Here is a 20,485-nt window from a genome sequence, read left to right on the forward strand (position 1 = left end):
AATAATCTTTTTGAGTTTTTGAAAAGCGCTTTATAAATAACATGTTTTATTGTTATAAGAAGTAGTGAGGTAATCTGCATAAAAAGGATGTTATCCCTAAATGGTAAATTAACACATTTCTTACAATAAACATAAGTGAAGAATTCCATTGGTATGCTACTTATTTACATTTTATTTTAGACCCATTCCGTGTAGAATCAATCAGTCATACTCCAAATACATATTTGATTTTTTTTTACTTATTAGTTTTATTAATGCAATTTTTTATTATTCATTAATGTACTTGTTTGTTTTCTTCATTGCGGTTTCTCCCTATTAGAAAATGATTTAAACACAAGAAGTGAACACGCAATTTGGAATTGCTGAGACTTGGAGGAGTTTCAAAGAATAAACTGCGCTTCTTTTGACTCCTTTTTGAAAATATTGAATTACACGACTTTAAAACAGGGTGTATTGTAATATAATTTGTAGGATGTCTGAAAGAACCATAACTTTTCAATAGCTTGCATCAACTGATTGCATCTCCTAGGTTACAGCTTGAAATGAAACATCTTGACATAAAGCTCAAAGAATTGAAAAGTAATAGTAAACCAACCAGCTGAAAAATCCCTACGGTGCCATACCATTGCTGAGGAGACTTTTATTCATCAAGGCAAGCTGTGCAGTTATGGAACTAAGACTCTTATGCCCTCGGAGACAGAAATGGTGCGTACCCGAGAGAACGGCGCTCGTGATTCTGCCTCCCAATGGTACTCAGATTACGTCAAATTACTCAGTGACAGGTGCAGTCACAAGATCCAAAACTGACACTTTTCATCCGCTTGGGAGCACTGACTGATTTGAAATTGTTAAATGACCTGCTATATTGTTAGCGTGGTGTTGATCGTTACCGAAAATGTAGAGTTGTTGATTGAGGGGAGGAGAGAAAAAGAACAAGATTTTAAACTATATTTTTATTATGTATTTCTGCCAACGCTTACAGCAACACAAGACTTTGTCAGACGCGACACATTGCACACATTATACTCTTTCCACTGCTTGATACAGTACTAAAGTTACAGTAGCTCTAGTGCTCAGTAGGACGACCAAGAATAACTACAACTCACAAAAAGCTACACAAAGGTCTCAGATAGACAAACACGAACAAAGGGACATATTTAGGAGCTAAAGCATACTTTTATGAGGATGTGGCTGTTTTAGGTGCTTGATGCTTCACCGTGCTGCAGACCACACATTTTGGACCTCAGATATACGTGGTGTTCTCTTGGGACACAGCAGGCGACTTAGCGTGGCGTAAGTATGAGTGCTGGACACACCGAGCTTACAGTGGGTGCCTGAAATTCTGGCCGGCGAAACGGGCCTTGCTGCCGAGCTCCTCTTCAATCCTGAGTAATGAGAGAGGAGAAATTGTCACAAAGATCTACAAAACAGAAAAGTTGCTTATATCATCAACTAACACAAGTCCCAGAGCAGAGCAGCCCAAGTCTACGACGTACATAGTCGACCCCTTTTCTCGCCATTAAATCTGAGACAGAAAAAGGTCATTTCTATGAAGAAAACCTACTCAATGGCCTGGTAGTTAGAGTGTCCGCCCTGAGATCGGTAGGTTGTGAGTTCAAACCCTGGCCGAGTCATACCAAAGACTATAAAAATGGGACCCATTACCTCCCTGCTTGGCACTCAGCATCAAGGGTTAGAATTGGGGGTTAAATCACCAAAAATGATTTCCGGGCGCGGCCACCGCTGCTGCCCACTACTCCCCTCACCTCCCAGGGGGTGATCAAGGGGGATGGGTCAAATGCAGAGAATAATTTCGCCACACCTAGTGTGTGTGTGACAATCATTGGTACTTTAACTTTAAGAAAAAAAAAAGTTTGTTTATGTTGACCGTTACCGCTAAGCAGTGTGAAACGGCAACATAACTTAAGTTACACCGCATTAACTCTAAGAATGTCAAGATCGGCCAGTTTGCCTGAAAAAGTATGCCATCGCCATTGTCAATTAATGCATTTTATTGCCGATCACCTCTGGCTAATATCGTATTCATTTTTAGTACCTTAGCTGACAAGCTAATAGCTCATTTGTCTCCATACACGGTGTGGTGCCACTCCTTTAAAATAATAATAAAAATCACCTCCATTATGGCAAATGAACTGCATTTGTTAGTATCATTATCACTGAAGGACAAGGCTGAAAATATTACACACAGAAAGAGAATAAGGGACTAGTTTGAATACTGTGTTGATATTTTTAAACTGTCAGTAGCACTCACAATAAATACATTGCAAAATTAACAGTTAATATGTGATCGATATCGGTATTGGCCAATCTCACTCATGGATAGATATCAGAAAATTGCAGCATAAACCGATCATGCCTAATGAAATCATGCCCACACTGACTTTTTGCTCTGTGCAAAGTAAGTTTCAAAATAAAAGCAGGGATTCTACCACAGCAACTAGCAAAATGGATTAATTTCTTTTATTTTTTATGTTAGAGTTAGAAGATACAAAAGTACAAAAGCTTTGTCATTGTAGTCGAGATACTAAGGCAGCAGTTATGTTAGATATGAGTATGCAATATTATATAAAAACAGAAAAAATTAAATAAAATCTGCATAAATGAGAAAACAAACTGCCGTAGGTTCTAAACTCCTTCATGTCTCTGGTGAATGTCACTAGTAAATATGCAGGCAGTGGCTGGTTTCAGTTTCAATTGAAGTAGAGCCATCTTCAAAAAGTCAAAGATTTAATTCCGAGGTGTCCGTTTTAACTATCAACCTTGCAGTCTCATCATCTGACATTAAATCCACCCTCACCCTCCATTGGAGCAAGGCATGTCAATACCTGCTGGGGCCCCGTATGTAGTCTGTGTGTTAGGAGGTGTAGCTTTCCTTTTGTAAAAGGTAATGATTCGTTACGACTTTTGCTTCCTCTATTTAGTCAAGTTTGATGTCCTCTTGGCATTGCGCGTCAGAGTAGAGGTCCTCAAACTGTGGATCAGCTTTTTTTTGAGGTGGAGAAAGTTGCAAATGAGATTTTTTTTTGTTCTCTTTAATGCAAGACTGTAAATCTTTCATAAGTACCATTTGATTAACTTAGGAATATTCACATATATGTAATAGAGCACATTCATTTGACGTCACGGACACCTAATGACTGGTCTGTATAGATTACTACATATCACCGTCTGTTGATTTCTCCTAAAAAATTGATTGAACGTTGATGATGGGCAAAATCTAACAACTATGAAAATCTTCAGCCGAAGACAGCCCAAGACTCTGGTTTTGTGGACAATCGCTAATCAGTCAGCCAGTCCGAGGGTTGCTGACATAAACTGTTTGCAGTGTATACAAATATATTGTGTCAAAGGGCTGCACTTGCCTGAGCAGCTGGTTGTACTTGGCCAAGCGCTCAGATCGGCAGGGTGCACCGGTCTTAATCTGAAAAATAAACATTTGTTTAGAAAACAAACACCTTGAGTGTGTCTTCAACAACCACACAGCAACTAGACCCAGTAATGACACATTGGCCTTTATGAAGACAGGCAGTACCTGTCCAGTGCAGAGACCGACCACAAGGTCAGCAATGAACGTGTCTTCGGTCTCTCCAGAGCGGTGGCTGACCATCACACCCCAGCCGTTGCTCTGGGCCATCTTGCAGCTACAAGGAACAAAAATGCATATAAGCTTTATTTACATGCTGGGGATTGTGGGTAGAAGGTGCGCCTGGACTGCAGTGTTGACAAAACATACGCCTGCAGAGACTCTGTGACCGAGCCAATCTGGTTGACTTTGAGCAGCAGGCAGTTGCAGGACTTTTCGGCCACGCCCTTGGCGATGCGCTTGGGGTTGGTGACGGTGAGGTCGTCGCCCACCACCTGGATACTGGTGTTGGCTGTAAATTTGGCCCACGCCTCCCAGTCATCCTGGTCGAAGGGGTCCTCAATGGACACAACTGTGGGGTACATGAGACAATGTTACTCACAAGGCAGGTCGTAACACACGACTATGCAAGGAGACTGCTGGTAAACGAGCTGCTGCAAATGTTGTAAGGTGTGGCAAAAATAAAAAAACTAGAGGCCAATAGAGGTTGTTTTTTGAGAATTGAGTCATCAGTACCCACAACTTGCAAACACTTGCAGGCAAGTAGTGGCACTGTGCTGGTGTCACATTTTCAAATGATGGAACAAGTAGATAGAAACAAAGCAAATCTGCTTTAAGTCAAAACACTGCATTAAATGTTGTTATGGCTCGCAGATTTTCAGAAGACAGATGCTTGCTCGTTTGGTCTGTTGACTATGTCTTTTTAAAGTACAGGTTGTCCACAAAGTCACATCAGGTAGCATAGCCTCATCAATATTTTGCCCCAGGTTGTTTATGTCCTGTATCTTTGTTCAATACACAATGTATGTCTTTAATATAATTATACAATTAATCAGTTATATGTAATATCATTTACAGAAAAAATCCCAAAAGAGTGGTATCTGGTGAAATAAATGACTAACATTGTGGACATGCCACACTTTTAACCCTGCAGCATATAAAACAGTGCGACTCATTTATGGATTATTCTTCACTAACGGCCTAAATCTTTTGTGCTCAAATAGTTTTCATTAAACACGAGCAGAAACACTATAAAGGTGTGTTATTGTTTGTGCTATGGGGCCATCTTTTGGACGAGTTCACTCACTGCAGGTGCATGTGCAGGTGAACGTCTACAGTATTTTCTTCCGTTTAGTGCTTTGAACCGTTCAGTCTTCCAATCGTCCATAGCGTTTCTACTGGTATGGATTCTCCTTTCATCACTCCAAGAATCGTTTGGAAGTTTTATAATACAACTAAAAATAATTCATACTGACTAAACCGTCCCATGTGTGATGTCTGTAAGAGTGTTTCATGCATATTTGTACGCGCTATCGTAATGTAATGACGCTAGCGTCGTTAGCATTAGCTAATATGCTAACACGTGTACAAGTGTATGTGCTAGTATTATTAACTTACAAGGGCATTATTTTGGTGTCGTTTCAGTTCCACAAATTTCTGAGTAAAGTTACCAAAACATCACTGTAGATTTATTAAGTCTGTTTAACTGATTGGAGAGCTTGCTTCGGCAGCTCTTAGGTCCATGACGATGACTTATGTTTTGTTTGATCAGCAGTTTTACTACCGTGTTACAGACACCGTTTGGAAACAATCAAGGTATGTAAATAAACATTTACAAAATCTTTCTGTGTAAATAACGCATTTCACAACGCATATATCTGCAGCTTACAGTCTGATACAATATATGGAAAAATATTCTTCTAAAATTTATTGGGTGTGGCTTATACCGGTGCGCTCTATAACCTTGAAAATAAGTGAGGTATTCACATGTACCCAAAACAGACAAATGTGAAATATGTGCATTAGTTTTCTGTTGAAACATAGTTTGTCAAGATTTAAACACTGAGGTGTGTGAAGCGTTCAAAGACCCACCAGGGTAATCTTTGACGAAGCTTCTGTAGAGGTCAGCCAGCTTGTCGGAGGAGATGTAGCGGCTGGGGTCATCAGGAGACTTGAAGTCCAGGTCGTACTTTCCACCTTTGTAGAACTCTGAGGCGGCCACATCCATGCCGATAACAATTTTGTCAGTGTAGCCAGCCTTGCCGATGGCATTCTTCAGCAACTCCAGAGCTTAAAAAAACAACAACAAAAAACTGAAAATTTAAACATTTACCAATTAACGGGATTGTTGCTTTTTTAGGATGTTGACCTGACATTGGAGTCAGTGGCTGGCAGCAAGTGCACTCAATTTGAGGCCTCAATTTAGAAGCTATATGTCAGCCAGTTAGTGACATGATAAGTAAAGTAGCTTCCTGGACATCTAAGAATATCTAAAAAGACTAGTTAAAGCGGTGAGAACGCACACCAGCAGAGGGCGCCGCTGTAGTGGCTGCTTGTTGCAGGAGTTATGGGCTCTTGTGTATCCTCCTTTTTGTTCTGGATGTTTTCCTCTTGTTTTTATGTGTTTTTTACCTTTTGGCGACCCTGAAAGGAACAAACGGTAGAAAATGGATGGATGGATGGATGGATGGGTTCAGGCCCCTTCGGGACTGCACAACGAGGGGTGGCACTTTGGTGACTTCTGCGCAACTTTTTTGTGGACTTTTGGATCAGCCTCATGGGAGTCTTTTGGCCATACCCATGTTTGCACTGGAGACTAGCTGCTTGCTCTCTCTCAAACTGGAGTCCGTAGAGAGAGCCTGGAGGTTTCGCTGTAGACGTGGAGGAAGAGACTGAGCTGCAGAGCTGGCGTTGAGCGTTGGGATGGTGGAGCTTCACCAAGTCTTGGCTGGACGAGCCTGTATCAGACACTTCGGTCTACCTGGACAGATTTTCAATCGGGACATTGGCCGTGGGCGGCCTAGGACGTAGTCGGCTCTCTTGGTCGCTTTGTTGGATCTGTTACGGTCTCTGGTTGTGCTGCCCCCACTCCAGCAGACGATGGCTTTAAAATGGTGTTTTTGTTTGGTTGTTTGTCTATGCGTGGTGCAATCATGTGTGCAGTATGTATAATTTATTGCTTGTTGGTTTTTTGTTGCATTTTACTTTTTTTGCTGTTTGTAGAAATGGCGTTGCTGAAGTGACAGATGGTTCACCAGCTCTGCCTTCTTTAAAGGTCTTTTATGTTCTTTGATGTTCTCATCTTGTTTTATTGTGTTTTACCTTATTTTTGTAGACTTTTTTAACCTGCACTGCAACCACATGATTTCCCAATGTGTGAGAATTAAAGTATATCCTGTCCTATCAATAACCACCCTCTTTCTTTCTCACCTTCCTTGTTCTCCAGGATGTTGGGTGCAAAGCCCCCCTCGTCTCCCACATTGGTGGCGTCTTTGCCGTATTTCTCCTTGATAACATTCTTCAAGTTGTGGTAGACTTCAGCACCAATACGCATGGCCTCCTTGAAGGTGCTGGCGCCCACAGGCAAGATCATGAACTCCTGCATGGCCAGCTTGTTGCCCGCGTGGGAGCCACCATTGATGACATTGAATGCCTAAAAGAAACAAGGAATCCAAATTAGATCATTTGTATTTAGCACACTGCTGGCTATTCTACATGAATATTAGCGTTATACTCACAGGCACAGGGAGGATGACTTCAGGGTTGCCAGCCAGGTCAGCAATATGACGGTAGAGTGGCACACCCTTCTCAGCAGCACCAGCCTTGCACACAGCCAGGGACACGCCCAGGATGGCATTAGCACCAAATTTAGCTAAGGTGGGAAAAACATCCATACTGTAGTTATATATATTGTATTTCTCTCAACAATGCACTGGAATAGGCATCTTACATTTGTTCTCTGTTCCATCCATGTCCAACATCAGCTTGTCAATCTTCTCCTGCTCAAGAACGTTCACATTCTGGAGTGCACACACCCAAAAAAGTTATGTTAATGTTACAACGCAAAAGGAAGAAGAAAATCTCTCGTATTCATTTTTAATACACTTTATGTGTCCCACTTAGGGAAATGTGTCATAGACATGGACAAGATAAGTACAAAAACAATTGTTAGAAAAGACAGCATTTCACAATTACACATTTGTCATTTGGCAGCACGTTATTCATTCCACAAAAAGCGTACACTTAAGAGATCTCTACCAAATAAAGTATTTAGTCATTTCAGGAATGGTTATGTGCAGTACCATTAGTTAGACAATAAATGGTCCTACCTTGCTAACCAGTGCAGGTGCAATTGATTTATTGATATGCTCAACAGCTTTTGAGACACCTGCAAAGGACAAGCAGACCATAACTGACCCAGGCTGAGGACGACCATGCAGAGCAGGGGAGGAAAACGACCACAGAACATGCCAAAGTTATAAAATTGTACACACATACTGTATTTTCCGAACTTTAAGCCGCTAGTTTTTTTCCAACGCTTTAATACCTGCAGCTTATAAAATAGTGCTGCTAATTTATGGGTTTTTCTTCGCTAATATTCATAATATTTAGTATTAAACAAATAGTATTTAACACTCAAAAGGTGTGTTATTGTTTGTGCTATGACGCCATCTTTTGGACGAGTTCGCTCACTGCAGGTGGTGGGTTGAAAATATACTTCCAGTTTCGTGCCTTGAACTGGAAGTATAACCGTCCATTGCGCTTCTGCTCAAAAGATCCCTTCATTCATCACTCCAAGTAACGTTTAAGTTTTACAATATAGCAAGTCATTCTTAATAAACCGTCCCATGTGTGATGTCTGTAGGATCGTTTTCATGCATATCTATAAGTGCTATTGTAATGTATTCAAGCTTGCATCATTAGCATTAGCTAATATGCTAACACATTTACAAGTGTCTGTGTTAGTATTATTAACTTACAATGGCATTTTTTGTATTGTTTCAATTTCGAAAATTCAGGTAGTGGGCTCATGACGATTACTTCTGTTTTGTTTGCTCAGACACTTTACTGCCGTGTTACAGGCACCATTTGGAAACAATTAAAAAAGGTACATAACTAAACATTTACAACACAAAATATTTTGGACCAGTTTTTTCTGTGGCTTATATAGTCTGGTGTGGCTAATACATGTAAAAAAAAAAAAAAATCTTAAATTTGGTGGGTGCAGCTCAAATACCATTGCACTCTATAGCCCGGTAAATATGATATTTGGAATGGAGAGCTCCATCTCTAAAGCGGGTGTGATACGCATCTCGATACACTGCCAACGTGCGGAATAGGGTTTTAGAAATATTATAGGCATCTCCTGATGCAATATGATACTATTGCATCTATACTACTGATACTATACTATTGCTCCATTTAGGATGCGATACAATTTGATGTAAAGGCTTCTTGACTAATGAAGAAAGGTGCGATACTTTCATGGTTTATATGCACTGTGAGTCACCTTTAAAATAATCCCAGATATTGATAGATTTCAACAGAGGACATTGCCGACAAACTTCCCTTCCCATTTCCTCACAGCTCACTGCGCAAGCAACTTGCCTCACCTTTAGATAAAGATGGTGTAGATTGGAATGCAGAGTAAATACACCACTGTGTTTTCTTTCCAATGTTGGACTACTGTTTACTGGCGGTCTTGTAAGATAGTCATGACACTACAATTGTTGGAATAAAAAAATCAAAAATCTACACTACCATCCACATTAATAAGTTAGTTATACATAGTTAGTTCCCAAAAGCAGACCCATTTTTCATGCTTCTGCGCACAGCGAGCGGTTAGTTAAAACCTTTATTACACCCTCGTTACCTGGTTACACAACGCAGGGCCCAAGAATTCATTTACATATTTTACAGCTCTTTTGACTCCTGACGGGGAGAAGATGGAAGAGTTGGAAAAAGAGACGAGAAAGTGAAGTGTGTTGAAAAGAGCAAAGTCACAAATTAGGTTACGTACCTTTGCCCATGTAGCGAGTTTTGTCATTGTCACGGAGCTCCAGAGCCTCGTAGATGCCCGTGGAGGCACCGCTGGGCACTGCAGCTCTGAAGAGACCTGTGGCAGAGCGGACATTTTGATAACTTAAAAGTGCTGTGTCATGTTCCAAAACCATTGAAAATGACAGGAAGGAAAAAGGACTTCCGAGGCATGCAAATGTTCTGCCACATTCAGTTTTGTACTTGGTACTACTTTGTAATTTCCATATGACAACATGCATGACTAAAGTATATGTTTATCTCTGGGGGGGGCTACATTGCATTTAAACGCCACTATGGTCCACTGTTCTCCCTGCAGTCACAAACGGACCATGTAAAAGGTTCTGGCTGTGGTGCAGTGCACTGTTATGTAACAGGGCCAGACGGGGATCAACTGAGCATGTGCAGTGCATCTGTGAAAGCCTGTCATCCCCCATGTGGCTGAAGGAAGCAGAAATCTATTCAGTTTGACCAGTGGACTGACAAGAGGGTCTGTAATATGGGATTTAATGCATAATAGCTGCTGTCTGGGCCACAAGCTGAAATTCGGCAAATTGTGTTGTGTCTTTTTTTTAATCTTTATTGATATAGTCCTTTGCGGCTTAACAATGCAGCTGAAATTCCATCCCTGTAACAACACACAGGCACAGCATTGTGTCCGACAGGGAGACTGCTTATGTAACAAAGAAGGGCTTATATGACACTCATCTAAGCGAAAAGGACGACAAATCTCACCTGGCTGCCTTGAAAGGGAACTCCATACAGTACCAAAAAAAGTAAAGGAAGCCAAATACCGTAAACGGGCGCACTTAGCAACCATCCCATGCAAATGAAGAGCTGTTGAGCTTTGGCACTTTACTTCCATGTCAGTGCTCATTCAGGTTGCTTCATTGACATTCGCAGGACTTTTTCAGGGTTCAATTAGTCTTTTGTTTTCACCCTCCATAGTACTCCCAGCCAAATGTTATTCACAGTAGCTGAATGTGAATCACACCAACATAAATGCTGCTACTCCACAATATGATGCAAAATCGTCATGATGTCCTCTCTTCAATTAGCTCATCATCATCATCATTTATACGAGACTGCTGCAACATACAATCAGCAGCTGGCCAGCGTTAGCCAAAGTACAGGATCATGTGGTCTATGCTCTCTTAGGGGAATTATTAGAGGAGCTATTTTCACATGCTCAAACAGCTGAGCTCACCCCCTGGCCTCTGAAGTGGACACTGTGGAGGGTAACTGCTAACAGCAAATTCAAAAAGCTTCTCAATTTACTCCCTAAAGGTTAAAATTAACTAAAAATATTACTAATTTTCCACAAAATATCGATATCGGCACAATCTGCATAAATGTGCCATGAACAATCTTTGTGGAATTATGGAGCATTATCTAGCGATTGATCAAGTCCGATAATCCTAACTGCATCATTCTTCTGTTTTTATTTTATTTGACTCCTAAAACCACCATTTGGCTTTATGAACAAATCTTTAGAGGAAAGTATAATTTGCATTCAATTAAAAAGCGTGTAATAAGTTTATTGCATGCTCAATGCGCAAGAATATAGTTTTGCAATAGATATTGTGATAGTATACGGTCGCGATCAAAAGTTTACATACACTTGTAAAAAACCAATGTCATGGCTGTCTTGAATTTCCAATAATTTCTACAACTCTTATTTTTTTTGTGATAGAGTGATTGGAGCACATACCTCCAAATGTTTCAGGACAACCTAAAATCATCAGCCTGGAAGTTGGGTCTTAGGCACAGTTGGGTGTTCCAACAGGACAATGACTCCAAACACACGTCAAAAGTGGTAAAGGAATGTCTAAATCAGGCTAGAATGAAGGTTTTAGAATGGCCTTCCCAAAGTCCTGGCTTAAATCGTGTGGACAATGCTGAAGAAGCAAGTCCATGTCATAAAACCAACAAATTTAGCTGAACTGCACCAATTTTGTCAAGAGGAGTGGTCAAAAACTCAACCAGAAGCTTGTTAGAAGCTTGTGGATGGCTACCAAAAGCGCCTCATTGCAGTGAAACTTGCCAAGGGACATGTAACCAAATATTAACATTGCAGTATGTATAGTTTTGACCCAGCAGATTTGGTCACAAAAATTTTAGTAGACCCATAATAAATTCATAAAAGAACCAAACTTCCCTGAATGTTTTTGAGACCAACAAGTATGTGCTCCAATCACTATCCCAAAAAAAATAAGAGTTGTAGAAATGATTGGAAACTCAAGACAGCCATGACATTATATTCTTTACAAGTGTATGTAAACTTTTGATTGCGACTGTATCATGAGTTACCCTGCCTGCAGCCAACTAGCTGATCAACCTTTCCAAGATGACTAACCCAACGTTAAATGTCTGAAGTGAATGAGGAGCTGTACAGTACCTTTCTTGGTGTAGAGATCAACCTCCACAGTGGGGTTGCCACGGGAGTCAAAGATTTCACGAGCGTGGACCTTCAGGATGGACATGGTTACTGATCTGCAGACAATCGCAAGAGAGGGTGAAGTCAGCCTTCAGACATGCTTGGTTAGCGTCCGCTCATACTCACCAACTTCAATTGTTGAGAGAAGGAGTGTGTGGGAACAATATAATGCCTCCTTTTTAAAACTATGCGGAATCATATATGCTTTTCACACAGACCCAAGTAGGTGTGGCTTCACTTTGTATGTTTACGGCATATCATTGTGAAATGCTTGGGAGAGAAAAAAATACCCCTGAATATGAGACAATAGGTCAAAAGTTTTCGTTATCCTAATACTGATACGCTGTTTAAGGTTAGTGTCACGGTTTAACCCAACGGTGACTTTGTTATCAATCTGCACGCAAATAGTGGAGGTCACAGGTTTGAAACCAGACTATGGCTCCATCTGTACTATTGATCGTCATTAGTTAGACCTAAATTCACTCACCAATATCTGCCCACTAAAAATGCATTAGTGGATGCTACGTGCAACATCACTTTAGCAATACAGTACATCCGGAAAGTATTCACAGTGCTTCACGGTTTCTACATTTTTGTTATGTTACAGCCTTATTCCAAAATAGAATGAATACATTTTTGTCCTTAAAATTCCACACACAATACCCCATAATGAGTATTTACAGCCTTTGCCATGAAGCTCGTAAGTGAGCTAAGGTGCAACTGCTAATCTTTGAGATGTTTTACAGCTTAATTTGGAGTCCACCACGTAATCCACCATCCACGTAAATTCCGTTGGTTGGACATGATTTGGAAAGGCACACACTTGTCTATATGACAAGGTGCCACACTTGACACAGTGTATGACAGAGTACAAAGGATTTGTGTGTAGACCTCCGAGTCAGGATTGTCTCGAGGCACAAATCTCGGGAAGGGTACAGAAAAATATTTGCTGCCTTGAATCATCATCCGTGAATGGAAGAAGTTTGGAACCACCAGCTGGCCGGCTATTTAAACTGAGTGATTAGGAGAGAAGGGTCACAGAGGCTACCAAGAACCTGACGTCACTCTGTCAGAGCTACAGCATTCCTCTGTTTGAGATAGGAGAACAACCATCTCTGTAGAAATCCACCAATCAGGCCTGTATGGTATAGTGGCCAGATGGAAGCCATTCCCTTGTAAAGGTTTGCCAAAATGTACCTGAAAGACTCTCAGACCATGAGAAACCAAATTATCTGGTCTGATGAGACAAATATTGAACTCTTTGGTGTGAATGCCAGCTGTAGTGTTTTGAGAAAACCAGGCATCGCTCATCACCAGGCCACTACCACTCCTTACAGTGATGCATAGTGGTGGCAGCATCATGCTGTGAGGATGTTTTCTATTGGCAGGAACTGGGAGACTCGCAAGGATAGATGGAAAGATGAACAGAGACATCCTGTATGAAAACCTACTACAGAGCGATCTTGAATTCAGACTGACGTGACAGTTCATTTTTCAGCAGGACAACCACCCTAAGCATACAACCAAAATATTAAAGGAATGGCTTAAAGACAAGTCTGTAAATGTATTAGAGTGACCCAGCCAGAGCCCAGACTTGAATGTCACTTAACATCTTTGGAGCTTGATAAATACACGACCTACTCAGTGGCCTAGTGTTTAGAGTGTCCGCCCTGAGATCGGTAGGTTGCGAGTTCAAACCCCGGCCGAGTCATACCAAAGACTATAAAAATGGGAGCCATTACCTCCCTGCTTGGCACTCAGCATGAAGGGTTGGTATTGGGGGTTAAATCACCAAAATGATTCCTGGGCGTGGCCAACGCTGCTACCCACTGCTCCCCTCACCTCCCAGGGGGTGATCAAGGGTGATGGGTCAAATTCAGAGAATAATTTTGCCACACTTAGTGTGTGTGTGACAATCATTGGCACTTTAAATGCCAATGATTTAAATGTTTAATTGTCATTATGGGGTATTGTGTGTGTAATTTTGAGGACAAAAAATAATTTATCTAATCTTGGAATAAGGCTGTTAGATAACAAAATGTGGAAAAAGTGAATTGCTGTGAATACTTTCCAGATGCATTGTATCACACCTAACTTATTTAATTAGTGTGTATTAGAGATGCGCGGATAGGCAATTATTTCATCCGCAACCGCATCAGAAAGTCGTCAACCATCCGCAATCCACCCGATCTAACATTTGATCAGAACCGCATCCGCCCGCCATCCGCCCGTTGTTATATATCTAATATAGACGATGCAAGGCATTAGTGAGGTTATAAAGCTTTTGCCTGTTAAAGAAAGGAGACTGATCCAATGCAGCACAGACATTCGCGTGCCACGCTGTCACGAGCCAGACGCACACCAGTGCGCAATCATATGGGAGCCGCGCTGAGCGCACCTCCAAGCGCGTCTCGCTGCCGGCGACGGTCGGGTATATGGGCCCGACGCTCCAGCGCCATCCATTTTCAGGGCTAGTTGATTCGGCAGGTGGGTTGTTACACACTCCTTAGCGGGTTCCGACTTCCATGGCCACCGTCCTAGCTGCTGTCTATATCAACCAGGGTGAGCCCCACCCCTTTCGTGAGCGCACTGCGCGCGGAGTGACCCCTGTTACGCGCCCCCGGCAACAGGGGTGGCGGGCAGGTAAGCTGCGCGGGCGGAGCGCGCGGAGTGACCCCTGTTACGAGCCCCCGGCCACGGGGGTGGCGGGCAGGTAAGCTGCTTACCTGCTGCGCGTGACGCCGGCCGCGGCGAAGGCGGACGAGGCGGGGTGTCGGTGCGGTGGGCGCGGTGGTGACCCTGGACGTGCGTCGGGCCCTTCTCGCGGATCGCCTCAGCTACGGCTCCCGGTGGGGCCCTCTCGGGGGAAGGGGCCTCGGTCCCGGACCCCGGCGAGGCGTCCCTTCTCCGCTCCGTAAAAGTGTCCATCTCTTTTTTTTTTTTTCTTCTGTTGTGGCATATGCAGCAGGTGCCTGCTCGTTTTTCGTATGTGGGTAACATTTAACTATGTATATATATTTACCAATTGGTTTAACTGCCACCCGCCTGAATCTATTCAAAATCAAATTGTTTTTTATTTCAACCACCCGACCCGACCCGACGATAAAATCTAATTTTTTTAAATTTCATCCGCCCGATCCGCGGATAATCCGCGGACTCCGCGGTTGTGCCCGCAAACCGCGCATCTCTAGTGTGTATGTACTTGCCAGACTGAAGGCAGTCTATATTTAGTAATGTTTGCTCATATAGTGCTTCAGAAGACCAAAACTCCATTCCACCACAAACGCCATTTATTTTCATTAAATCAGCATTCAGAAATCATCGCTTATTCTACCAGGTTTAGGTTGTCAGTGACCACGATTGGAGATGCAACAATTTGAAGAAAACAATATTTAAATAAGGAAGAGTAAATTTGAACCACCCCTTCTGTTTGTTGGTACACAATTTTTGTATAAATCGACATGCGTCTACCAAAACAAACAGGATAAGAATAATGCTTTATATCATTCATCCACCAATATGATTTAATCATTTAGTTGAAAGCTAATTTTTGGAAGATTACAACAGAGAGCAATGCAAAATGGCAGCACAAAATGGTGCCCACAGACAGGAGTATATTTAGAAAGGTTTTCTCATCACCGTAGAATCTGTTTACTCTTAACAAGGGATGGGCAACGAATTTGGTACTTTAAGTACTACTGGGTATCGATTCATGTAAAATTAAAAAGGTGCTATATTTTGATGCCTTGGTGACGTCTCGTCTGGTTGCAGACTCGGTTATACAAGCACTGAAGCAGCAGAGAGTATCCCAACAAAGCAAGTATGCCTGATAGAAAACACAAAACCGTAAGGCTCCCTTTCAAAATGTGCTGGCTCGATGCTAACCTACATTCAATTTGCCATTGACACACTGCTGATTATCATTAGCGATTTTACATGGCGATTTCAACACCTCCAAATTATACAATCAAACAGCTAACATATCATAAGTACAATATTTACAGTATACTTTGTAGGGCGCAACAAAAGACTAGATTCAGCTTAATGGCAAGGCAACAAACCCTAGTCTAAACACTACTGACATCCATGCCTTGGAATTGCAACGGCATGCAAATAGATGGATAGTACTTTGTCGATTCCTTCAGGAGAGTTCCCTCAGGAAAATTAGGGTCTAATGCAGGGTCTACTATACAATACTTGCAAATGAGATTTAAAAAGTAATAAAACAACATAAAACAATTGGATAGCACATTTGATATCAAATCAATGTTAAACATTGAATATATTTTTATTGTTTTTAAACAACTTTACATTTATGAAGATACATAGAAGTACCGAAAACTGTATACATTCCCAGGTACAGGGAATTTGTTAAAGTTTAAGTACCAATGCTTGTCACACACAGTAGGTGTGGTGAAATGTGTCCTCTGTATTTGACCCATCCCCTTGTTCACCCCCTGGGGAGTTGAGGGGAGCAGTGAGCAGCACCGATGGCCGCGCCCGGGAATCATTTTTGGTGTTTTAACCCCCAATTCCAACCCTTGATGCTGAGTGCCAAGCAGGGAGGTAATGGGTCCCATTTTTAGAGTCTTTGGTATGACTCGGCCAGGGTTTGAACTCACAACATACCGATCTCAGGGCGGACACTCTAACCACAATGCCACTGAGTAGGCCATGGGGTACTACCGTAGAGTTCCCTCAGGAAAATTAGGGTCCAATGCAGGGTCTACTATACAATACTTGCAAATGAGATTGAAAAAGTAATAAAACAACATAAAACAACTGGATAGCACATTTAATATCAAATCAATGTTAAACATTGAATATATTTGTATTGTTATTAAACAACTTTACATTCATGAAGATACATAGAAGTACCGAAAACTGTATAAATTCCCAGGTACAGGGAATGTGTTAAGGTACCAATGATTGTCACACACACACACTAGGTGTGGTGAAATGTGTCCTCTGCATTTGACCCATCCCCTTGTTCACCACCTGGGAGGTGAGGGTAGCAGTGGCAAGCATCGGTGGCCGCGCCCGGGAATCATTTTTGGTGTTTTAACCCCCAATTCCAACCCTTGATGCTGAGTGCCAAGCAGGGAGGTAATGGGTCCCATTTTTATAGTCTTTGGTATGACTCGGCCGGGATTTGAACTCACAACCTACCGATCTCAGGGCGGACACTCTAACCACAATGCCACTGAGTAGGCCACGAGGTACTACCGTAGAGTTCCCTCAGGAAAATTAGGGTCCAATGCAGGGTCTACTATACAATACTTGCAAATGAGATTTAAAAAGTAATAAAACAACATAAAACAACTGGATAGCACATTTAATATCAAATCAATGTTAAACATTGAATATATTTTTATTGTTATTAAACAACTTTACATTTATGAAGATACATAGAAGTACAGAAAACTGTATAAATTCCCAGGGAATTTGTTAAAGTACCAATGATTGTTACACACACACACACACACACACACACTAGGTGTGGTGAAATGTGTCCTCTGCATTTCACCCATCCCCTTGTTCACCACCTGGGAGGTGAGGGGAAGTGTGAGCAGCACCGGTGGCCGCGCCCGGGAATCATTTTTGGTGATTCCCGGGCAAGACACTTTACCCACCTGCTCCCAGTGCCACCCACACTGGTATAAATGTAACTTAGATAACGGGTTTCACTATGTAAAGCGATTTGAGTCACTAGAGAAATGCGCTATATAAATATACTTCACTTCTTTATTTTTCTCAGGCTGCTGTGCCTTCTTCAAAGCCATTTTGTGCTTGCTGTACAGTTACTGCAGAGCGCAACACAATATGGCGGCACAAAATGGCACCCACAAATAAATATGAATAAGGATTATATCCAAGACATTTGCTTAATTTCTCACCATTAATGTTCCTCAGAGCCTTTGAACAACATTTTGAATAGAAGTATGAAAAGTAAAACAGATATACGGTTATACACATTAGGAGGTTTTGTTAACTTTTACATTAAAACATTAATGTATGCAGCATGAATTAACAACGAAATACAACATTTTAGTCGACACGCCCCCCCGGCGCCATGTTTGCGGCAAGCAACTGGTGTCGCTTCGTAAAGTCTCCGACATGTTTCTTCTGCGACGTTCCGCATTAATGAGACTGCGGGAAGTTTGCAACATGACGCCCGTTTCTGGCACACATTGCAGTTCCTAAAAAAAGAGGGGCTCTGCTCGCCAGCTGACGGTCTGGATTTTAAAAATAGCCACCCGGCTACAAACCACTAAGCAGAAGAGAAGAGAGGAGCTCAGTAGCGAAAGACCGGATATGCACTAAACGACCTCAAAAAGTCAAGGCCAACACTGCGATGGAAAACACACGCAATTGTCATGGATAAAGGAAGATAAAAAGCCGACACCGACGAATAATAGATAATAGAACGTATGTGGCTGTCATGCGATAAAAATGACGCGTTTAAAGGAAAAAGACGGACTTTGAAGTTACCTTTCCGGCCTAACTGTGTGCAAGGACGCTGCTGTCTCTCCGGAGCGGGCAGGCAGACAAGGCGACGGTGACGTGCAGCGCTGGATGATAAGTGGACAGACTCGAGACAGACTCGGGCCACGGAGCCACGCCATTGGCTGAGAGCCGGTCACGCGGTACACGAGAGCGAGGTGGGCTGCACGTTCGCCATCGCATGTTGCGCAAGCGCTTGGCAGTCGTCCGCGGATCAACGTGATTTGATAGAAGTCCCAGGGGCTCATGGGAAATGTAGTCTTTTAATGTCTTATAGGCTCTGCGCTGTAGAAATGACGCAGGATGTGTACGTGCAGAAAGGCAGGCAGGGCTCTGCGCTGCAGTGGTCACTTTTTCCGGGCTCTGACGCTTCCTTTCTAATCAGGAGTTAAAAATACTACGACTGTGGATTTGTAATTAAATAATTATCAGACCGTGCAATTAAATGCACGTTGTATTGCCACTTTTAAACAAATGTACACCTAACATGCGCAATGTACGATTATGTATTATTCCCAAATGACAATATATTAATTGATAGTGCATTCATATTTGTTATCGTAATCGCATTAAAGAGGGCGCCGTCTGTGCATGATGTTTATTTTTTTGCAGTAGCATCCTATGGCCGCCTCCTGCAGTCACCTTGACACCCGGCTAGTGTGTAACTGCGTCATCTGCAGTCTGATGTGAAGCATTACAGTATGTAGTGTACAGGGCAAATATTTTTCTCGAAACTATGAGTAGTGGACATTATTATTATTATCCATCATTATTTCACAGTCATAGTTTTTAATGCGCCTTTATCTTCTATTGGATTTGGTCAGGGTTTATTGTTTTAGACATACTTAAAAATATAATCATATATATATATATATATATGTGTGGGAAAAAATCGATTCGAATTTGAATCGCAATTTTCACGTTGTGCGATTCAGAACCGATTCTCATTTAAACATTAATCAATCCAACAAAAAAATACACATCAATACTATAACAATGCAATCCAATTCCAAAACCAAACCCGACCCAGCAACACTCAGAACTGCAATAAACAGAGCAATTGAAAGGAGACACAAACACGACACAGAACACACCAAAAGTAATGAAAAAAACCCGAATATTATCAACAACAGTATCAATATTAGTTACAATTGCAACATAGCAGTGATTAAAAATCCCTCATTGACATTATCATTAGACATTTATAAAAAAAAAAAGAACAATAGTATCACAGTGGCTTACACTTGCATCGCATCTCATAAACGTGACAACACACTGTGTCCAATATTTTCACAAAGATAAAATAAGTCATATATTTGGTTAATTTAATAGTTAAAACAAATTTATATTACTGCAATCAGTTGATAAAACATTGTCCTTTACAATTATAAAAGCTTTTTACAAAAATGTACTACACTGCTTGCATGTCAGCAGACTGGGGTAGATCCTGCTGAAATCCTATGTATTGAATTAATAGAGAATCGTTTTGAAACGGGAAAAAAATCGTTTTTGAATCGAGAATCGTGTTGAATTGAAAAAAAAAAAAATTTTTTTTTGAATCGAATCGTGACCCCAAGAATCGATATTGAATCGAATCGTGGGACACCCAAAGATTCACAGCCCTAATATATATATATATATATATATATATATATATATATATATATATATATATATATATATATATATATATATATATATATATATATATATATAAAATTATATTTTTGTTTCATCTGACACCATAAGATAAGACCCTCTGGAGGAAAGTTCTGTGATCAGATGAAACAAAAATATAGCTGTTTGGCCACAATATCCAGCAATATGTTTGGAAGAGAAAAGGTGAGGCCTTTAATCCCAGGAACACCACACCTACCGTCAAGCATGGTGGTGGTAGTATTATGCTCTAGGCCTGTTTTTCTGCCAATGGAACTGGTGCTTTACAGAGAGTAAATGGGACAATGAAAAAGGAGGATAACCTCCCAGATTCTTCAAGACAACCTACAACCACTCAGTCTGGTGCTGTTGTTTGCTGTCATGCAACATGTTACGTTTGTTCCTTGTGTTTCTTGCGCTAAGTTCCGCCTTGGCTTTCCCTGTGTAGCCATTCCGTTAGTTTCTCG

The 20,485-nt window shown here is 41.4% G+C and overlaps 1 protein-coding gene across 1 annotated transcript; it reads right to left on the reverse strand.

Moving 5' to 3' along the window:
• Nucleotides 1-938: 938 nt before the first annotated feature.
• Nucleotides 939-18,498, reverse strand: eno1a (enolase 1a, (alpha)). Its single transcript, XM_061977192.2, has 12 exons — nt 18,351-18,498; nt 11,820-11,914; nt 9,405-9,500; nt 7,714-7,772; nt 7,335-7,404; nt 7,123-7,256; nt 6,815-7,037; nt 5,477-5,674; nt 3,755-3,956; nt 3,554-3,662; nt 3,384-3,442; nt 939-1,385 (listed from the first exon to the last, which is right to left on the reverse strand). Exons 1-12 carry the CDS (start codon nt 18,482-18,484, stop codon nt 1,322-1,324), a joined length of 1,443 nt encoding a protein of 480 aa, XP_061833176.1. The 5' UTR covers nt 18,485-18,498; the 3' UTR covers nt 939-1,321.
• Between the last annotated feature and the right edge of the window lie 1,987 nt (nt 18,499-20,485).

Source organism: Nerophis lumbriciformis, linkage group LG01, assembly GCF_033978685.3.
Source record: "Nerophis lumbriciformis linkage group LG01, RoL_Nlum_v2.1, whole genome shotgun sequence".
NCBI lineage: Eukaryota > Metazoa > Chordata > Actinopteri > Syngnathiformes > Syngnathidae > Nerophis > Nerophis lumbriciformis.